The sequence below is a fragment of the Alligator sinensis genome, unplaced genomic scaffold (assembly GCF_000455745.1).
Source record: "Alligator sinensis unplaced genomic scaffold, ASM45574v1 scaffold1255_1, whole genome shotgun sequence".
Taxonomy (NCBI): Eukaryota; Metazoa; Chordata; order Crocodylia; family Alligatoridae; genus Alligator; species Alligator sinensis.
This window is the reverse complement of record NW_005843120.1, coordinates 195374-213948: the sequence shown is the minus strand read 5'-3', so window position 1 is coordinate 213948 and position 18575 is coordinate 195374. Positions and strand designations below refer to the sequence as shown.

At 42.7% G+C, this 18575-nt stretch overlaps 1 protein-coding gene across 2 annotated transcripts in view; it reads left to right on the top strand.

Moving 5' to 3' along the window:
- Positions 1-552: 552 nt before the first annotated feature.
- Positions 553-18575, top strand: part of RSF1 (remodeling and spacing factor 1) — a 61154-nt gene continuing 43131 nt past the window's right edge. For both annotated transcript variants that reach the window (XM_025193885.1, XM_014526692.2), the window contains exons 1-5: positions 553-679; positions 4251-4343; positions 5214-5419; positions 11215-11369; positions 13936-15662. In XM_025193885.1, the coding sequence (XP_025049670.1) occupies positions 623-679; positions 4251-4343; positions 5214-5419; positions 11215-11369; positions 13936-15662 (2238 nt within the window). In that variant the 5' untranslated portion in view covers positions 553-622. The remainder of the gene's footprint in view (positions 680-4250; positions 4344-5213; positions 5420-11214; positions 11370-13935; positions 15663-18575) is intronic.

Sequence of the window (18575 nt, the reverse complement as noted above, 5' to 3'; positions counted from 1 at the left end):
CTAAGCCCTCCGTACATTGATAGTTTAGCCGTGCTAGGGCCTGTGCCATACTATAACCCCTGTGGTCGGTGAGCAAGCTTAAGCTGGATCCAGTTTCCCTCCCTCTTGTTATAAAAGAGAGGGGATTGATGGGCAGTCATTCTCTGGGAGGGCTAGGTCCCTGAAACTTGCTGCCTCTGACCCCTCTGCCTGAATTTGGGGATGTTGCTATGAATGCTGTGATAGAGTTTTGGAGAGACTCGAGGGGTCCTGCTCCCTGTGATTAATGAAAGGAGATTTTGGAGGGGTGTTTCACTTGGTTCCTGTGAAATTATTATTTTAATGCTGCTGGGATTTTCTTGTCATGATTGATGTATTAGGACACTTGAGTGCTTTGGGTAGGGGTCATGCTATGGTTTTAAATAAAATACATTTCTTTGTTTAGATGTAGGTTGATCTTGCTTTTTTATTGTAGAAATCTTGGTGTGGGGTTTGGAATGGTTAATACCTTACTAAGATTGTCAATGTATTATCTAAACACAGTACACTGATAATATTTAGTGGTAGTCATTGTAACATTTATCTTTTCTTTTCTCTCAAAACTGCAGTTCCCAGAGAGTTGGTGGACCTTCACTTGAAGCTGATGAGAAAGATTGGGAAGTCTGTCACAGCAGACAGATGGGAAAAATACTTGATCAAGGTACAATAACTTTGTTGTCTTGCTCTGAAATGCTGGAATCTGTGACCAGGTCTTGTGTCAGAAATCCTTGGTATGAATTTTAGTGAACCTTGGGCCGTGCCATAGCCAAAAGCAGCGTGCATGCCCAGACTTTAGTTGCATAATGTTCTAGCCTGACTTTCAGCCTGCTTGGGTATACCACAAATCACTGAAAATGCATATCCTGCATGGAGAAGATTGCACACATACAAGCATATGCAAAACCTTGAAAATTTTGGACATTTGAGTACAGGAGCAGATTAGAGTTTAAGAATGATAGAAATCAGAGCAGTGAGATTATCAACTGTATAGCTATTTATCAGTAACTCTAATATGAGGGGATTTGCCAGCTTTATGCTCACTGATAAAGATTTTGTGATTATTCATATCAGCTTACGTAGAATGGCAGAAGTTGTGGGAAAATATACAGTATTTATTTGAATCCAAGATGAGTTTTTTTTCATCCCCATTTAACATGGGGGGGAAAAAGAAACCCTTCTCTTAGAACAAGTGCAAGGTGGGGGTTGAGTATGAGATGGCAACCACAGGTTGGGGCTGGGGCCAGAGGCAGGGCCAAAGCCAGAGCTAGAGTCAGAGCTGCTGCCTGCCCCCCACCTCTGCAGCCTTGCCAAACACCCCAGCCTTTGCTGCTCACCCTCTGGCTGTGGGCCTGCTCCAGCATGGAGCATGTGTTTACTTCAGCCCTGGCTACTAATGGGGGGGAATAGGTGCTGGGCAGAGGGGCAGGCAGAGGGAACAAGTGTTGTGGGGATAGACAGCAGAGGTCAGGCTGCTTGACCTTCCCGCTACTGTTTGCCCCCTTGCTGTCTCCCTCACTGCCTGTCCCCTACTGCTTCCCCCACCTCCTGGCCCCTGCCACTGCTTTCCCTGCTATGGTGGGGGGGGTAGGTGCGAATTTAAGATGACCCTCCAATAATTAAAATCTAGACATGGGAAATTATAACAAATTTATACATTTTCTGTGTCTAGAATCCAATTATTGCTGTCGTCTTTAATTCAGAGTTGTCTTGGTTTTGAGTAGTTATGTATCAGTAGCGCAGAAGCATTCCTTCGCCTTCATATTGCTGTGACTTAAGTCAATGGTTCTCAACGTTTTTAGTCTCAAGGCATCCCTCCATAACCTTTCTAAATTTAGCAGCATCCCAGTTGAGAACCACTGTGATAAAGGAGCACAAAAGAAACCACATGACACTGGAACTGGGTGCTGGATCCAGCATGCAGGGCCCAGGGCTCCCTGTGGGCCCAGACTTTTGGCAGCAGAGGAGAAGCGCTACTGCTTTCCCATCAGAGATGACCCAAGCAGGGTCCAGGACAAATCAACCTGTGTGGGGCCCTGCTCCTGTGTGGCCCGGAGGCAAAGAAGCTGGTGGTGGATTGGCGTGGGGGGAGGTGCCGAGCGGCCGAAGTTTAGCTTTCAAGTTAATTGTCTCTCTTAAAAAAAAAAAGAACTCTTAATTTTTTTAAGAATAGGATTATTACATAAAAACTGCTTTTAAAACGAATAGCGCAAAGTGAGCCTAGGCAGCTTTCCCTCCTCCCAGCCTCTCTCACAGATCAGGCCTTCCTGTGCTACTTGTGTGGGCTGGGTAAGCATACAGCTCAGCTCTTTAAGACAGTCTCTGACATGGTCCAAATCTGCCTGTTTAGCTGTGCCAGCAGGAACAGTTCTCATCGGAGATGCCAATACTTGCAGACGGGCCTTAAGGAGTAACCGCTGGATTCCATCTTCTTAGAGCTTTTTTTTTCCAAACCTACCTACCTACCTGCAGCTCTTAGCTGGTTCTTTATCTTTCCATCTGTCTAAGAGTTTTCATGCATGACACTTTCTTCACAGTGGCTATGCATTTAAAAATACTGAACAATATGATTAATATGTTTAAGAGCCACCAGTATTGATCTATATTAAACCATTGTTTGATAAACCTATGTGCCATGAGGATTCATAGGTTAGCCTTTCCCTTTTACATACCTTGGTTTATATCTCCTTTATTCTAGGAGAAAAATAGTCTTACCATAGTCCAGGGTTATCTGAGTTCCAAGCAGCTAGGGGGTCACGCAACCCTCAGGCCACATCAGCAAGGGCATCCATGTGGCCTTGGGGTCCATGGCTCAGTCTGGTGTGGACCATGGAGCATGCAGCTTCCATCTCTTGGAAGTTGCACTGTTCTTTTCAAGTGGATATTTGCAGTAGGTCAGTGGTTTTCAACCATTTATCATTTGCGGGCCCCTAAAAATTGTGAATGGAGGTGCGGACTCCTTTAAATTGTAAGGCTGGGTATTCACGTTGTAAACCACTGCACTAGATAACTGCCCGCAGTTAGAAATTTTACTACTTTAAGTAACCAAACGCTTCTTTTTTTGCTTGTGAAACATGCTCCCTCATGACCTCCACTTCTTAGAAAACTTTTTAAAGGTTATTATTCCAACCCTGCATTGGGTAGGGTTGCTGTTGATCCTATGTACCCATCTTTCATCAGCAGCACTTTTGCCTACTTTTCTTTGTCCGTCCATTTGTTTTGTATTCATTTTTAAAGATGGTCCTAGTTTAATGTCTTAAAATATATCTTAAATGCTTTGAAAACAGGCACTCCAAGGACCTCAGCGCTTTATAAATAATTTAGTCGTTTCACAAAATGGAATGCATTTATCAGTTACGTGTGCAGCTATAGTGTGACTGGGGATTGGGATCCCGCTGTGCTTGGAAACGTACAGCCACACGCTAGGAGGCAGGGGCTGCTCCAGAGTCCAGAGAATTTATGTACTAAATCTGAGAGCTCTGATTCTAGTCCGTGGGTCAGATCTGGCCGGTGGTGCCATGTCACTTGGCCTGTGGGGCTCCCCATGGGTCTGGAAATTTGGCAATGAGAGACAGGGTCATCCTTGGGGGGGGGGCGAATTGAGGAGACCGCCCTGGGCCCCATGCTTTGGGGGGGCCAGGTAGAGCAGCTGTGGGGACTCAGCACCGCCAACAGCTTCACATCCAGCTGCTCACCACCCCCCACCCGCCGAATCCACTGCCAGCTTCTTCACATCTGGGACGCATGTGGGCAGGGCCCTGCACAGGCTGATTTGCCCCAGGCCCTGCACCCTGCTCAAGTCATCTCTGATGGGAGACCAGTAGCACTTTACTGCTGCCAAATATCTGGGCCCTGCGTGCTGGATCCAGCACCCAGTTCCAGTGCAGAGGGCCAGGCGGGGGCAATGCTGGGCCCCAGGGCCCAATCCCAGCACAAAATGGGTGAGAGGGGATGGCACTGGCCCCCTGGGGGGCAGAAAGAGGGCCAGGGAGGGGACAAGGTCTAGAGGATTTGCCTTTTTAAAACTTAGGGAAGACAAGCCTAGTGTCTGCCCACCCATGCATGGGTTCATCTTTGGGTGGGGGGGCTGTTGTGTGTAGTCTTTTGCTTACAGGCATTAAACAGCTTGTGGATAGAAGTAAATACTTGTATTACCACAAAACAGTCCTTGTATGTAGGGGTTTCAAGTTACCTCCATCCACTAACACTAATTAATTGACAATTTCATCTTACAGATATGCCAAGAGTTCAATAGCACTTGGGCTTGGGAGATGGAGAAGAAAGGATACTTGGAAATGAGCGTTGAGTGCAAACTCGGGATTCTGAAGGTAATGCACTTGATATTTTAATGAGTAACCTTTTGTCATTAATAGGACCTAAGCTTGGCATAATTGAACACTTCTCAATCTTGTACTTAGGTATATTAAACTTGAAACTGATGTAACAAACAGATAGGACCAGGCATAGCTTCTGGTGGTTTTATCAATGGGATAAGTCCCAGGAGAATATGATGTTCTCTACAGATATTCCCATACTTTGTACTGAAATTTTCTTGTAATTGCCATTCTGCCTGGTAGAGGGTGTTTAACCACACAGTATCACTTCTCTTAATGTAAACTGGCTTACCTCAAAATGATTTTGTCTCAGGCACAAAGGTAAGAATTGGAGCTAATCTTTTGATCTTCAGCTAGTGAGCAGGAGTAAAAAACCTCCACTGGATTATTTCAAAATACCTGAATTTTACTGTAGACTAAAACCTGAATAAATAATATCCACTGTTCAGATGGGTCATTCATATAAAAGAAGCTTCCAGCTTACACACACAATGTGGAAGTTACAGAGTTTCAATGACCAGTTTTAAAGGGGAAATAGAAGCATCTATTTGTTTATATATGTATTGCAGATTGATTTCTTTCTTATGGTATTACAACGTAATGGAGTTCTTTCTATGGAAGAGAGATGCCTCCACTCTTCTCTCTCCAAAGATATCTTTACATAGGCCACTAAAAAGAACTAAAAACATGTTTGATTTAACAGGAAAATGTAGAATGGAGATCCCAATCTAGCTCATTCACAAAACCAGTAAGGGCAGGTTTAAGTAGAGTCCCCAAAGTGCACTACTACAAAAATAAAGGTGATTTTTATAATTTCTGTACTATATTGATGTCTAAAATCTTTCTGTATTGGATTTTTTTCAGTACCTCTGTGAGTGTCAGTTTGATGACAATCTAAAATTTAAGAATATTATTAATGAGGATGATGCCGACACTATGCGCATTCAGCCAATTGGTCGTGACAAAGATGGCTTAATGTATTGGTACCAGCTGGATCAAGAGCATAATGTTAGGATGTATGTAGAAGAACAAGATGACCAGGATGGGTCTACGTGGAAATGCATTGTCAGGTAGGTCTCTTTTTTTCTGTTGCTTGCTACACATTTTAAATCTTATTAGTGACCATGCAGTTGAGCAGTTGACTTCAGTCAGTCTCCATTTATCAAACAGCAGGTTCTGGTTGATTTATTTTTGTCTTTGAATAATGAATAACATGTGCATAACTATATTCATGAGGAAATTGTTTTTTGGGTAGTAGCTGGTGTATAACTTGTTCTTTGGTTTATGGTACCCTTCAGAAAATATATATACAGTATATGTATGAAAGGGAGAATCGGGAGAAGCAGTGGCTTGGGGAGAAAGGGCCTACTGTGTGCTAGCAACATTCAGGACTGGTGAGGCCTTACATAGAGTATTGTGTCCGTTTTTGGGCTGACACTTCAAGAAATCTGTGGGCAGATTGAAGAGTCCAGTGGAGAGTGACAAAAATGATTAGAGGCCTGGAAGGCATGTCTTATATGAGGAAAGGTGGAAGGAATTAGGGTTATTTAGTCTGGAGAAGAGAATTGTGAGGCAGGGGGGTATGGCAACAGTCTTCAAATATCTGAAGGATGATTATAAAGAGGATGGAGTTGGAGTTTTTTCTCAGGGATTGACCAGTTGAGTTTTAGTTTCCTGGAGACACAAAATCACAGTTTAGTCCAAGTAGCCAGGAGCAAACCCTTTGGGAGCAGAGCTCAGACTGTGACTAGGGATGAAGTGAAACAGTGCTGCTGAGTGCTAACACGAAGAGGGTTCACTGCCCTCTTGAATTTCCTTTGGCTCCTACAGATTGGTCTTGGTGACTTCTTAATGATCTTTTAGACTCAAAGCAGTGCTTGTCATCATTCTTAGTAAAATGAAGAGGTGGCTCTTTTTATATACTGTTTTACTGGATTCTAAGACAAGGTTTTTTTCACCCATTTAACGTGTGGGGGTGGGGGGAAATCCCCTCATCTTAGAATTGTGTACGAGAGCAGTGGCAGGGCATGCGGCTGCTGTCAGGGCTCAGGCTCCAGCTCCTACTTGAGGTTGGGGCCATAGCCACGGCTGCTGCCTGCCCTCCCTCCTACCCCCTCACTTCTGCACCTTGTCATGTCCCCCCTGCAGCTTCTTCCCCACATCTCCCTCCTAATGCAGCCTCTTCTCCTCCACCTGCCCCTCTCCTTCCCCACTTACCAACAGGCTCCATTCAAGCTGCAGCCTAGGCACAGCATGGCCCCAGCCCAGCTTGTAGCTATGCGGGCTGGTCTGGGGCTATGCTCCATGTCCCATGCTTGGAGGGGCATGCTGGTAGTGATCAAGGGTGAGGTGCAGGGGAAGCAGGGAGCAGAGGCTGGTGAGGAAGAAGAGTAGAGGCAGAGGGGGAAGGAGGTCCTGAGGGGGAAGGAGGCAGGCAGCAGGGAGGGCAGGCACAAGTAGGGGATAAGCTGCTTGACCTCCGCACACCACCTGCTTCCTCACTGCCTGCCCCCCTGCAGCGATGGGTGTGTGTGGCTGGGTGAATTTAAGGCAGCCCTACAATAATTAGATTCTATACATGGAAAAATGATAAGGCTTATACATTTTCCATGTATAGACTCTAATTATCAGAAGTCATCTTAAATTCAGAGTCATCTTAGATTTGAATAAATACAAGAGATTTTATTTTTCTATATATACGTGTGGGCCTGAATAAAATAATGGTTAGCATCAAGGAAAATCTTACGAAACCTTAAAATGTAGCTTTATAGTACAATTGTTCAACCTATTCTTTTATATGAATGTGAATCCTGGATGCTGACTAAGGCAAAAGGAAAAAGACTGCAAGTAGACAGTAGAAAGGAAAATATTTGGTGCAGTACAAGAAAACGAAATATGGAGGATAAGACATAATCAAGAGCTTGTGGACATTTACAAAAGACCTGATGTCTTGGGCAAGATAAGAGTACAGAGAATCAAATGAACAAGGAATAGCATGAGAACAGATGAGAGAAAGCATACAAGGTTTATTTTGGAAGCTGAGCTGGACTGTATCAAACCTTGAGGCAGACAAAGGCAACAATGGGAAGATAAAATAAAAACTGAGCTGGAAGGGATAAGGGAAGATGCAACAAGATAGAAGGAGATTATGCAAGATAGGAGGAGATGGAAGGCTGTAGTTAAGGCTGTTACAGGTCCTCGAGGCCTGGGAGACCAGAAAGAGAGAGAGACATTTGTACTATGGGATAATTTCCAATGCAAAACCTTTCATTTAGAGTTTATTTAAAATATTCGAATAATTGATTTTTAGATTTTTTTTTTTTTTAAGCAAACAATTGCAAATACTGTCTGGATGCATCTACTCATATGCTTTACTGCGGAGCTGACTAATTAGCTCTGCAGTAAAGCGTCACCATCTATTCTAGTTCACACCATCTATTTGTGTGCCCATATTAGGGCATAATAAATTAATTGACTCAGCTGTAGGATAGTACTGTCTGGGACAAATACTATTAGAGTAATTACGTGCGCCAAAACACACGTGTAGACAGTGACTGGGGCTGGTTGGGGCACGAGGGTGCTACAGTGAGGGGGCTGCTTGCCGGGTAGCCTCACACTGTAGCACCCTCGTGTCCCAGCCCCTCTGCAGCATGTTGAGCCAGGGTGAGGAAGCCTTGGGGTAGTAGGTTGACCCCCTGGGTCCCCTGCCAGCCCGGGACTGCTCTGTCCCAGCTCAAAGTGCTGTGATCCCAGGCGCACGTGTAAACACCTCCCAGGAGAAATAAACTCCAGCATGAACTGTGCCGGAGTTATTTTTTTGTCCTAATTACACGTGTAGATGCACCCTCTGTATTTTAAATTATTTTATGCCTATAGCATATTTAAACATCTGTAATTTAGCAACTGATGTTGCACAAAAAGTTACATCTCAAAGGCACTCTCCGTGGGTTATATAACATCCCAGGGTTACCACCAAGGAGATTTTAATAATGTGAAGAAAATAAATGCAACAAATCAAATCAAGCAAATGCTAAACTACGTTCATCTTGAATCATGGCTGCTAGGGGCTGCTTATGCTGAGGGAGTCCTGGCATCTTGGGTTTCCAGCCAATTGGTGAACTTTAAAACTTGTCCATATTTCAAGGCTTTTTCTTCCTGAAAAAAAAAAAAGAAAAAAGAAGAAAAAATAAATTTCTCTCCAAAACAACTTGCTGGGTATTTACTTTGAGAGCGGAAGCATGAGATTTCAAATACTACATCACCCTGTTGGGTTCATTATGCAGATTTCAAACACGTCATCCACTATTGCTGTCAGCTTCCCTGCTTAAATATTTAAATAAATGGTTTTACTTGCCTGAGCCATATATTGCATATAATTTTTCACCCATAAGATCTGCATCAGTATAGTAACTAATCTGAAATAGTCAAGGTTTTCTTAATGCATAAGTGACTGAAGGACCTTAGATTCATAGATTCATAGATGTTAGGGTCGGAAGGGACCTCAATAGATCATCGAGTCCGACCCCCTGCATAAGCAGGAGAGAGTGCTGGGTCTAGATGACCCCAGTTAGATACTCATCTAACCTCCTCTTGAAGACCCCCAGGGTAGGGGAGAGCACCACCTCCCTTGGGAACCCGTTCCAGACCTTGGCCACTCAAACTGTGAAGCAGTTCTTCCTAATGTCCAATCTAAATCTGCTCTCTGCTAGTTTGTGGCCATTATTTCTTGTAACCCCCGGGGGCGCCTTGGTGAATAAATACTCACCAGTTCCCTTCTGTGCCCCCGTGATGAACTTATAGGCAGCCACAAGGTCGCCTCTCAACCTTCTCTTGCGGAGGCTGAATAGATCCAGTTTCTCTAGTCTCTCCTCGTAAGGCTTGGTCTGTAGGCCCTTAACCATACGAGTGGCCCTTCTCTGGACCCTCTCCAGGTTATCCGCATCCCTCTTGAAGTGCGGCGCCCAGAATTGCACGCAGTACTCCAACTGCGGTCTGACCAGCGCCTGATAGAGGGGAAGTATCACCTCCTAGGACCTATTTGTCATGCATCTGTTGATGCACGATAAAGTGCCATTGGCTTTTTTGATGGCTTCGTCACACTGCCGACTCATGTTCATCTTGGAGTCCACTAGGACTCCGAGATCCCTTTCCACTTCCGTGCCACCCAGCAGGTCATTCCCTAGGCTGTAGGTGTGCTGGACATTTTTCCTCCCTAGGTGCAGCACTTTGCATTTCTCCTTGTTGAACTGCATTCTGTTGTTTTCTGCCCACTGGTCTAACCTGTCTAGGTCTTGCATCTGATGGATGCAATCAGGTGATATAATTTAAATAAAATTTACTGTCTGTACAAAGGCAGTAGACCTTAGCTCCTGAGAGGAAAAAAATCACTTTACTATTTTTATGAACATTTCAAACATACTTCAAAAGTAAATTATAACTGGGTTAGCTAAAAAGGCTGTAGAGCAGGATGATTCTTCTAGTTGTTGCTCAAATGCTACATACTTTTTTTACAGACTTTCCTGAAGGAACGCTTTGACAATGAAGAAATTAAACCAGATTTATGGATGTCCTTGGAAGGTGGAAATGCTTGTACTGAATGTGGAATTCTAGCAGAGGATACAGCTCTGTATTTTGGAGGCACTACAGTAAGACAAGCTGTCACACAAGACCTGGATCTGAGGGGTGCCAAGTATGTCATGTTACCAGCTAGAATTTGACATAGCTGATGTGTTCTAACAGAGGGCTTCATTAATAATAATAATAATAGAGATCAGATTGGTAACAAACATATAAATAAACAGTAACAGATAAGGCAGCTTATGGGAATGATGATACTGAACTTTTCACTTCTAAGCTCTGCCCCATCTCAGGGTCTACGCATGGTAGTCTGGTGCCCTGATGCTGCCTCTCTACAACCCCAGTGAGAGACTTGTCGTGCCCCTCGCTTAGGAACACTGAGGCAAAGAACTCGTTGAGGAGTTCAGCCTTGTCCCCCCTGTCCATCACCAATTGCTTCTGCCCATTTAGCAGGGGTCCTATTCCTCCCTGGGCCTTCCTTTTACTCCCAATATATCTAAAAAACAATTTCTTGTTGTCCTTTACTTGGGTTGCCATCCTCAGCTCCATGGCAGCTTTGGCCCGTCTAACTGCCTCCCTACAAGCACGAGCAGAGGAGGTATATTCGTCTTTGGTGATCTCTCCCTGTTTCCACTTTTTATGTGCTCCCCTTTTGTCCCTTAGGCTGCCCTGGATTTCTCTGGTCAGCTAGGGAAGCCTCCTGGCCCCTTTCCCCCTTTTGCCTCGCTCGGGGATCGTCTTGCTTTGTGCCCGAAGGATCATTTCCTTAAGGCACAGCCACCCTTCTTGGGCTCCCATCACTTCAAAACTCCTACTCTTGGCAAATCTTTTTGCAAATCTTAAGTGCTGTGATCACCCTTTTCGTTCATAAGTAGCGTACTGCACGGCCTTCCAATGAAGGAATCTGACCGCTGCTAATGAAGACAAATGGGCGAAAACACATACTCCATTTGGTGTTTTAGAAAACTAACACACCATGTGTTTAATACCTAGTGGAGGCTTAGGTCCAGTGCAAGGTGTTGGCAGGTGTACAAAGTTAAAAGGGTCAGAAAAGGGTCAATTAAAAGGGTCAGAAAGGTGATTTTAGCTTTGCTGTGGATAAAATTGTGAGTTATTTCTTCATAAAATCATGGCCATTTTGATTGGGCCAGCCGTGTCACTGATCTTGTGTGCAGTTTGAACTGCATCATTCATTTATTCAGGAGTGATCTTGATTTAAAAAAGAAACCATTTGTGCAGGCCAATAGGAAGGTTACCAAACAACTCATTTCTTTCCTTTGTCATTTAGAAGCCGAAATGATCTGGCTCAGACACTCGAGCTCCTGAAAGCACAAATTGATCCTGCACTGTTGAAAAACAACAACCAGCAGGACAGTTCATCACGTGAAAGCCCAAGCCTAGAAGATGAAGACCCCAAAAAGGAAGAAGAAACATCTACCCCAGGTTTTCTATCCTTATTTTTCACCAAGCTTTAGATGTTGTGCTGCATCAGTCTGAATTTGCAACCTCCTGAAAAGGAAACATTCTAGAAATGAGTTTTTTTTCCGCTGTCCTTTTGAGCTGTGTACAAGGAATAAACATCCCGTTGTTCAGTTTTAAATGCTGACTATCTAGAATACACGAATCTGATTTATACATCTTATTGTTCAAAAGAATTTGGGAGGAGTACTCAATTTATTTGGAAAACAAATTGTACATACAATCCTTCTTTTGAAATAGTTTACCTTTGTTTTTGCTGTACATTTTGAGTTTTATATTATTTTAAAGTCTTGACATTTGCTCTCCTATATTTACCTTTCTTCCATTTGTCCTGTACTGGGTTTTCACCCAACCTTTCACATTCCTAATGGACATCACATTTTTTTCTGTTGATGCAGTACTATAGTTCAGGGGTTCCCAACCTTTTTATGTCCCGCCTTTGGCAAACCATGGACTGGAAGTGACCGCGGACCAGCAAACTGCGGACCAGCTGTGACCGGCATACTGTGGGCAGGCAGCCAACCCTTTTTTATACTCAGTATAAAAAAGGATTGACTGCCAGTCTTCAGTATGCCGGTCACTTCCAGTCCATGGTTTGCTGATCTGCGGTCACTTCTGGTCCAGCAGCCGACCCTCCTGTAGAGCAGCAGCTGACCCTTCGGGCCGTGGCCCGGGGGTTGGGAACCCCTGCTAATTGTTTTCAACATAACACTACATCTGTTGTTTTACTTTTGCATTTATATTATAAATTATGGGTTCTTTCCCCATACCTTCTGTAACCTATTTTGAAAATGAGAGGGGTGCTCTCAAAATAATTCTAAATAGTTGGATTTGACTTGATTTAATAATGAATTAATTAAAATTGAATTAATTAATATTGACTTGAATTAATATTGACAGTAAAGACCTATCGGATAGCAAGGTAACTGTTCCTATCTTGTTTTTTCTTATCAGTGAAGAACCGCTATTTCTTGTTGCTTTATTACTGCCAATTTTTGACACGTTTGATGCAGATGTTTTTAATTGGAATCAGTGAATCTTAAGTGATCTTAAAATCTGTTTAGCTGAATCAATTTTAAACCTTTTAGAAAATGTCCCTAGTTTAGAAAAATCTCAAGGTAGCATGGCACACAAATCCATCAAGAACCACTAACACCACTACTTGTTGTTTGACTAGCATCCGATGTATATAGCTAACAGAATGTGCAATGCTATGCACAGGGGCTTTGTCCATACCAGGTATTAAGTTTGTTTGTAATTTAATTAGAAGGTTTAAGCACAGACAGTTCAGTACAACAGGTAGCACTGTTCTGCATTGGTTGAGTTAAGAACTTCTGGTGTTCGTCCTATTCTCTAGGCCAGAAGTGTCAAACTCACTAGGGGCTCCTTACAGGCTGGATCTCGACGTAGTAGGGTGAGTGGCAGCGGTGGCAGAGAACTGCCCTTGTCATGCACCCCCTGCTGCCAACACATACCCTGGCCAGGCTGTGTCCTGGATTTTGGGTCTGGATACTGCCCTGAATTCCCAGCCCATCTAGAAGTCCCAGGAGCCAGGCAACACAGCTCCAGGGACTGGATTCAGCCTGCAGGCTATTTCTTTGGTACCCTGATCTGGGCATTGTTTTTAGAAACATTGTATTCTGGGAAGTCGAAAAAGGCCTTCCAGTATTTTGTGGAATTATAGTGGAAGAACTGGTAGAATTATTTTACCTTGTCTTCACCCATGCTTGCATTAAATTAGTCCAGAATGCAACCATTTAAACTGCTCCCCTTTCTAAATTTGCATACTTCCCTGAAATAGCATTTAGACAACTTGCAGAACAGATGAAGTCTTTTTTTCTACTAGATGCGAAATGCTTTACAAGCGATCTAGGAAGTTGAAGTGGTTCTTAGAACGGTAGCTTTCTCCAGGAGAGGCAAGGCTTAGAATTGCTGTTGCCTCCTAATATTCTGAGTAGCTAAGGAAAAAAAGAAGAGTGAGAGATTGAGGTCCTGGATAGTGGGGAGGGAAGAGAAGACTGAAAAAAATAGAGGAAGACGCACCAATGTAGTTGCACTCATTTTTTCTCGGGTAACTACACTGTAATAAGTTACACCAGCGTACAGCTGTATAGTGCATTTCTGGTTCCAATACAAGGAATTCCTTAAAACATTTTAGAGTGAGATCTTTGAAAGTAGAGTTTCAGGTCTTCTTTCCTTAGGTTTTGAGTAATAAATGTTCTAGAAGCAATAGACTGCCATTCATTGTGGCTAAAAGATCAGCAGAAAAAAGAGACAAATTTGGAGCTTTCCTGAATTCTTTGTTAGGTTTAGATGCTTTTGCTTTTAATTTGACAACTGCAATTCCCTTATATTTTATCGATAACATTTGGCAGTCATTTTGTTAATGCCAGCATCAGAGGAGACAGACTCTTAATAATTTCTATAGGAAATTTTGATGATTAGAATGTACTGTCTGCTTGATTTTTTTTTTTTAACATCCTAGAATTTTTCTGGTGCTTATGTAATAATTGTTTTCTTATGTTCACAGAAAAAGAATTAAAAATAAAAGAAGAAAAAAAGACAGTGGAGGAACAGTCAAAAGAATTAGAAAGTCTTCCTCCACCTACTACCACAGAAGATGGAAACATAATTAAAGTAGAGAAAGTAGAAGAAAAGGAAATTATAAAACTCCCGGTTATCGTAAAACTAGAGAAAACCCCAGAAAACAATGAGGAAAAGCAGATTATCAAAGAAGAAAGCGATTCGTTTAAAGAAAATGTCAAGCCTTTTAAAGCAGAAGTAAAGGAAATGAAAGTAGACCCAAGGGATTTAAGAGAAGTAAAAGGCAGCACAGATAAAATAGTTCATGAACCTGAGAGATTAGACTTTTGTGTCAATGTCAGAACTCCCCAGGAAATTGTGGAGAAATCTGTGGAGGAAAGTGAGAAGCTGAAAAATGACCAGCAGGCAAAGATCCCGCTGAAGAAGCGGGAGATCAAACTGACCGATGACTATGACAGCCCAATCAAGGGCCCCTTGTGCAAATGTGTTACTCCCCCAAAAGAGGTCTTGAAAGAGGAAGGGAAACCAGAAGAGGAGGCTTTTAAGCGCGTTCCTACTATTACTGCATTATGTCCTGATGGGAAATTACTAGTCAATGGAGAGGTTAGCTGTGAAAAAGCCCCAAATGTCACCCACAATAATAAGTCAGAACACTCCATCAGCATGAAGGAAGAGAGCAGCAGCTCATTAAAGGAGAAAAATGGTATAAGTGGGGAAAAAGTACCAGACTGTTTAAACTCTGTTTGCAGAATTGTGAAAATATGTGAGGTTGAGAAAACTGTGATGCCTGTGGGAAAAGAGGTAGCAACTACAATCTCTGAGATTGCTAGTCAGAAAGTGCCTTTAAAAGTGGAATCTAGTCCTACGGAAAAGGAGGCCCTCGACAGTATGACTTCTGAGATAATAGTGGAAGAGGCCTCAAAAACTGTAGACTACCCCAAAGGCCCTGAAGAGAAGCTAATTTTGAAAATTAAAAAGGACAGAAGACTTCCACTTAAGGACAGCTTAGAAAAACTTGAAAAGTCTATGAAGACATCCACTTCTAAAGAGCCACCCAAGGTTGATGTACCAGGTGATGAGGGTTTGAAAAGCAAAAATGAACTGGAGAAGAAACCTAATTCTTCCAGAGCTGCTGAAACACCTCCATCATCTACTTCTCCTGTTCTTTCAGGCAAGCCTGTTTCAGAACAAGAGGGCTCTGACTGTAAAAGCACACTCCCTTGTGACAGCAAAATACAGGAAAAATCAGACTGTGAAAAGCCAACAGAGGAATCGGAAGTTTCCATGTCAGAACCAGATAAACTAGATAACGCCCAAATCTCTAATGCAGAGGACACTTCGGAGACTGAAAATGAACCTACAGCACAGAAAAGCAAATTTAAATATAAACTGGTTTCTGATGAGGAAGGCTGTATTACAGATAACAAGGAGATAACCTCGGAGAGGCAGAAAGAAGGAATTAAATTAACAATCAGGATCTCTAGCAGAAAGAAAAAGCCTGATCCACCCCCAGAGGATGCCAATGCTGGTCGTACGTTAAGGAGGAGTCCAAGAATATCTAAACCTACTCCAAAAATTGTGGAGACTCGAGATCTGAAACCTGACAAAAAACGAATTGAAGATGATGAGGAAAAAATGGCAGCAGGGCAGAAGCAGGACCGAAAAGAGGATGTGAAAAAACAGGAGAAGGAGCCTAATGCTAAAGTCAGCAAGGTAACATGATCATAGGACATAGGAGGAGATAATTTAACTCTAAGGAGAAAGCATATTTGCATAGGAATGGTGAGAAGTATGCTGTTACAGTGACCTTGTGCATGTGGCAGACTAGTAATTTGGCTAGTACAGGTACTGATTTGAAAACAGCCCCAGGGAGAGTGCTAATTATTAGCATTGTCATTTATACATTTCCAGATTCCTACATGTACCCTACCTTTAGAGTAACTACTGCGAATTAACAGGGATATCTTCTTTTGGAAAATAAGATACTCAGATCTTCAGGTTGTGTTGAAGTGATATAGCTGTGGTGGTCCAGGGAATCTGCAAGGAGCAAGGATTTTTGTGGGTGATATTTTGTATTGAACAAATGCATCCCAACTGTGCAGTGTGTCCAATACAACATATCACCTACAAAATTCTTAGGCTCTTCAGGATATTATAAAACCTGTAGGTTAGATGCCAGATTAATACGCTTATGAATATTTATTGTATTGCATATACAGGTGCTTGATTGGTCAGTTTGACGACAACGATGAACAGATGGGGACTGAAAAAAATAAAAAGAGTATAGTATTAGCGCTCTGCAGAATTGAACTTGAGTTTTGTTCTTCAGAGCAACTCTTTCAGTGGGGTTATGAAGGAAATTCTTAATTATCACTTTTTCCCTAGATTGGATCTGGGTTTCATTTTGGGCAGGGGGAAATGTACTTTCCCTGAAACACTTCTGCCTTGCAATCAAAGCTTTCAAAGTTTGAAGGGTAGAAATAATTGTAAGCCTAAAGGAAGACTATACAAAAGGTGTGCATACAGCTTGCTTCTAGCTCTGTGTAATTTTAATTCCTTGTATTTCTTTTGAGCCACATACCTTCCTGAAATGATGCATTAAAAAGGAAAGAGGCAGTATTTTTTAAAAACAAGTGCACATAATTGATGCAACAATGTCTACTTGAAATCCAGTTAATTACAGAAGATGAATGAATTGTTGTTTCAGGTGCCACACTTCTGAGTCTGCCTACTGACTTCTGTAGTTCTACAAACCCCATTTCCTATTTTAAAAAGTTTCCTCCCCTGTCATACATGAATCTTTCTCACAGCCTGAATGCAAAGGTGACTTCACAGTGTGTAAATGCTATAGAGGAAGGACTGTCAAATACTTAAAATAAACTACAGAAGTAGTGAGATTTCTCTCCTTCTAGTCCTAATATTCCTAGATGCTACAAGTGAAGTAAGATGTTCACATGCAAACAAGCGAGTATTAAAATGAACGGTCTTTTTGAAAGACTTAGTGATCTAAATATACCTAGTGTTCTAGTGAGATGTAAAAATTAATTCACTTTTAGGAGAAGCTTGAGGTTGGAGCTCTAGTATAAAAATACGCATGCCCATAGATAGCTCTTTTAGCTGGTTCGATAAAAATCATGGTGTTCTTAAAAACAAAAAAGCATTATTGCCTTTTTAAATTTAAGCGCAATACATTTTCATTTATAAAAATAAATGTCTTTAAACTTAAATTTGAAATTTTGACCACTCGTGTTAATGAATTTTAAAAAATATTCAGGGATCTATCTGGTAGCCATGTTGGTCTGAGACAAAAAGACATGCAAAACTCTAGCACTCTTGGTTCAGAAATGATACCTTTTATTAGACCAACTAAGAAACTGCAAAAAAAAAATTAACAGGAGATTTTTTTTGTGATTCCTTAGCTGGTCTAATAAAAGATATCATTTTGGAACCAAGAGTTCTAGAGTTTTGCAAAAAAATATTCAAGCATTTTGTGCTTGCAACTGAAGTTTTAAAGAAAGTAAAATCACTGGATTGATGGGAATTATTGACTAAGCACCTGGAGTTAGAATTTATTGAATTGCTAACTGAGCCTTTTAGTCTGCATGTCTGTAGGAACGTTTGGTTTGTTTCGGTTTATTTACCTACTTTAGTTTGAGTAGTTCATTTGGAGTTGAAAAAGCAGGAACATTTTTTTTCTTTTCCAATCCACAAATAAACAAGAGGGTAACATCTTCCAGTTCTAAAATCTTGAAGGATTGCCTGACCAGAAACAATCAGTTCAATCAGTTACCTACAGGTAATACTTCCTTTAATAAATCAGTTTTAAATGCACAACACATTGGGCATGTCCCCACATGCAGGGGTGTGCGCTTGCAGTGGGGAAAGAAAAGTAGTGGTACAAATTTGTGTCACATTTTGGTGCTGCGCACAGCCATGCATGTGTGCTTTGGTGTGGGGCAAAATGCCCTGCTTTGGGGAAACTGCTGTTTCCCTGCTCCTACTGGCTCCTGGAATGCTAAAGAAGCCAGGGGGAAATAAAGGAGGGGAGATGCTCTGGCTAGGGGTGCACCGATACATCTGTCTGATATTGGATTGGCACTGATATAAAGAAAGTTGACTGTATTGGAAATCAGCTTTTTTTGCCTGATGTGGCTGGTAATTTGGCGAGTAAATGCCCCGTGCATACGCGGAGCCACAGCGCGCCATGTAGGCGGTGAGGAGCACAGCCTGGCAGCTTGGAGAGCTGCATCCAGCTGGTAAGTCTGTTGTGGTGGAAGGGGCGTGGGGAAGGCTGATCAAGGCTCCCACGGTGAGGGACATAGTGGAGTTGAGGCTTGGGCAGGAGCTACCCAGCTGGGGCGGGGCAGGGTGTGGGACAGAGTTGCAGCTCATCTAGGGGGGTGGCTCCTGTTGCTGCATGAACCCTGGGAAGGCACCGGGGATATGTGCCCTTTGATCTGTATGGGGCGAGGGTGGGCTGCCTCTGCGGACTGGGGCCAGGGCTGCACTGGGCTCTGGCGGTGGGGGGTGGGTTGGGCTGGGCTGCGCTTGGAGCAGGGCGGGCGGCTGTGTTGGGAGAAGGGCTTAGCGGGGCTATGATGAATTTTGGGGTGGCTGCAGGCCCCT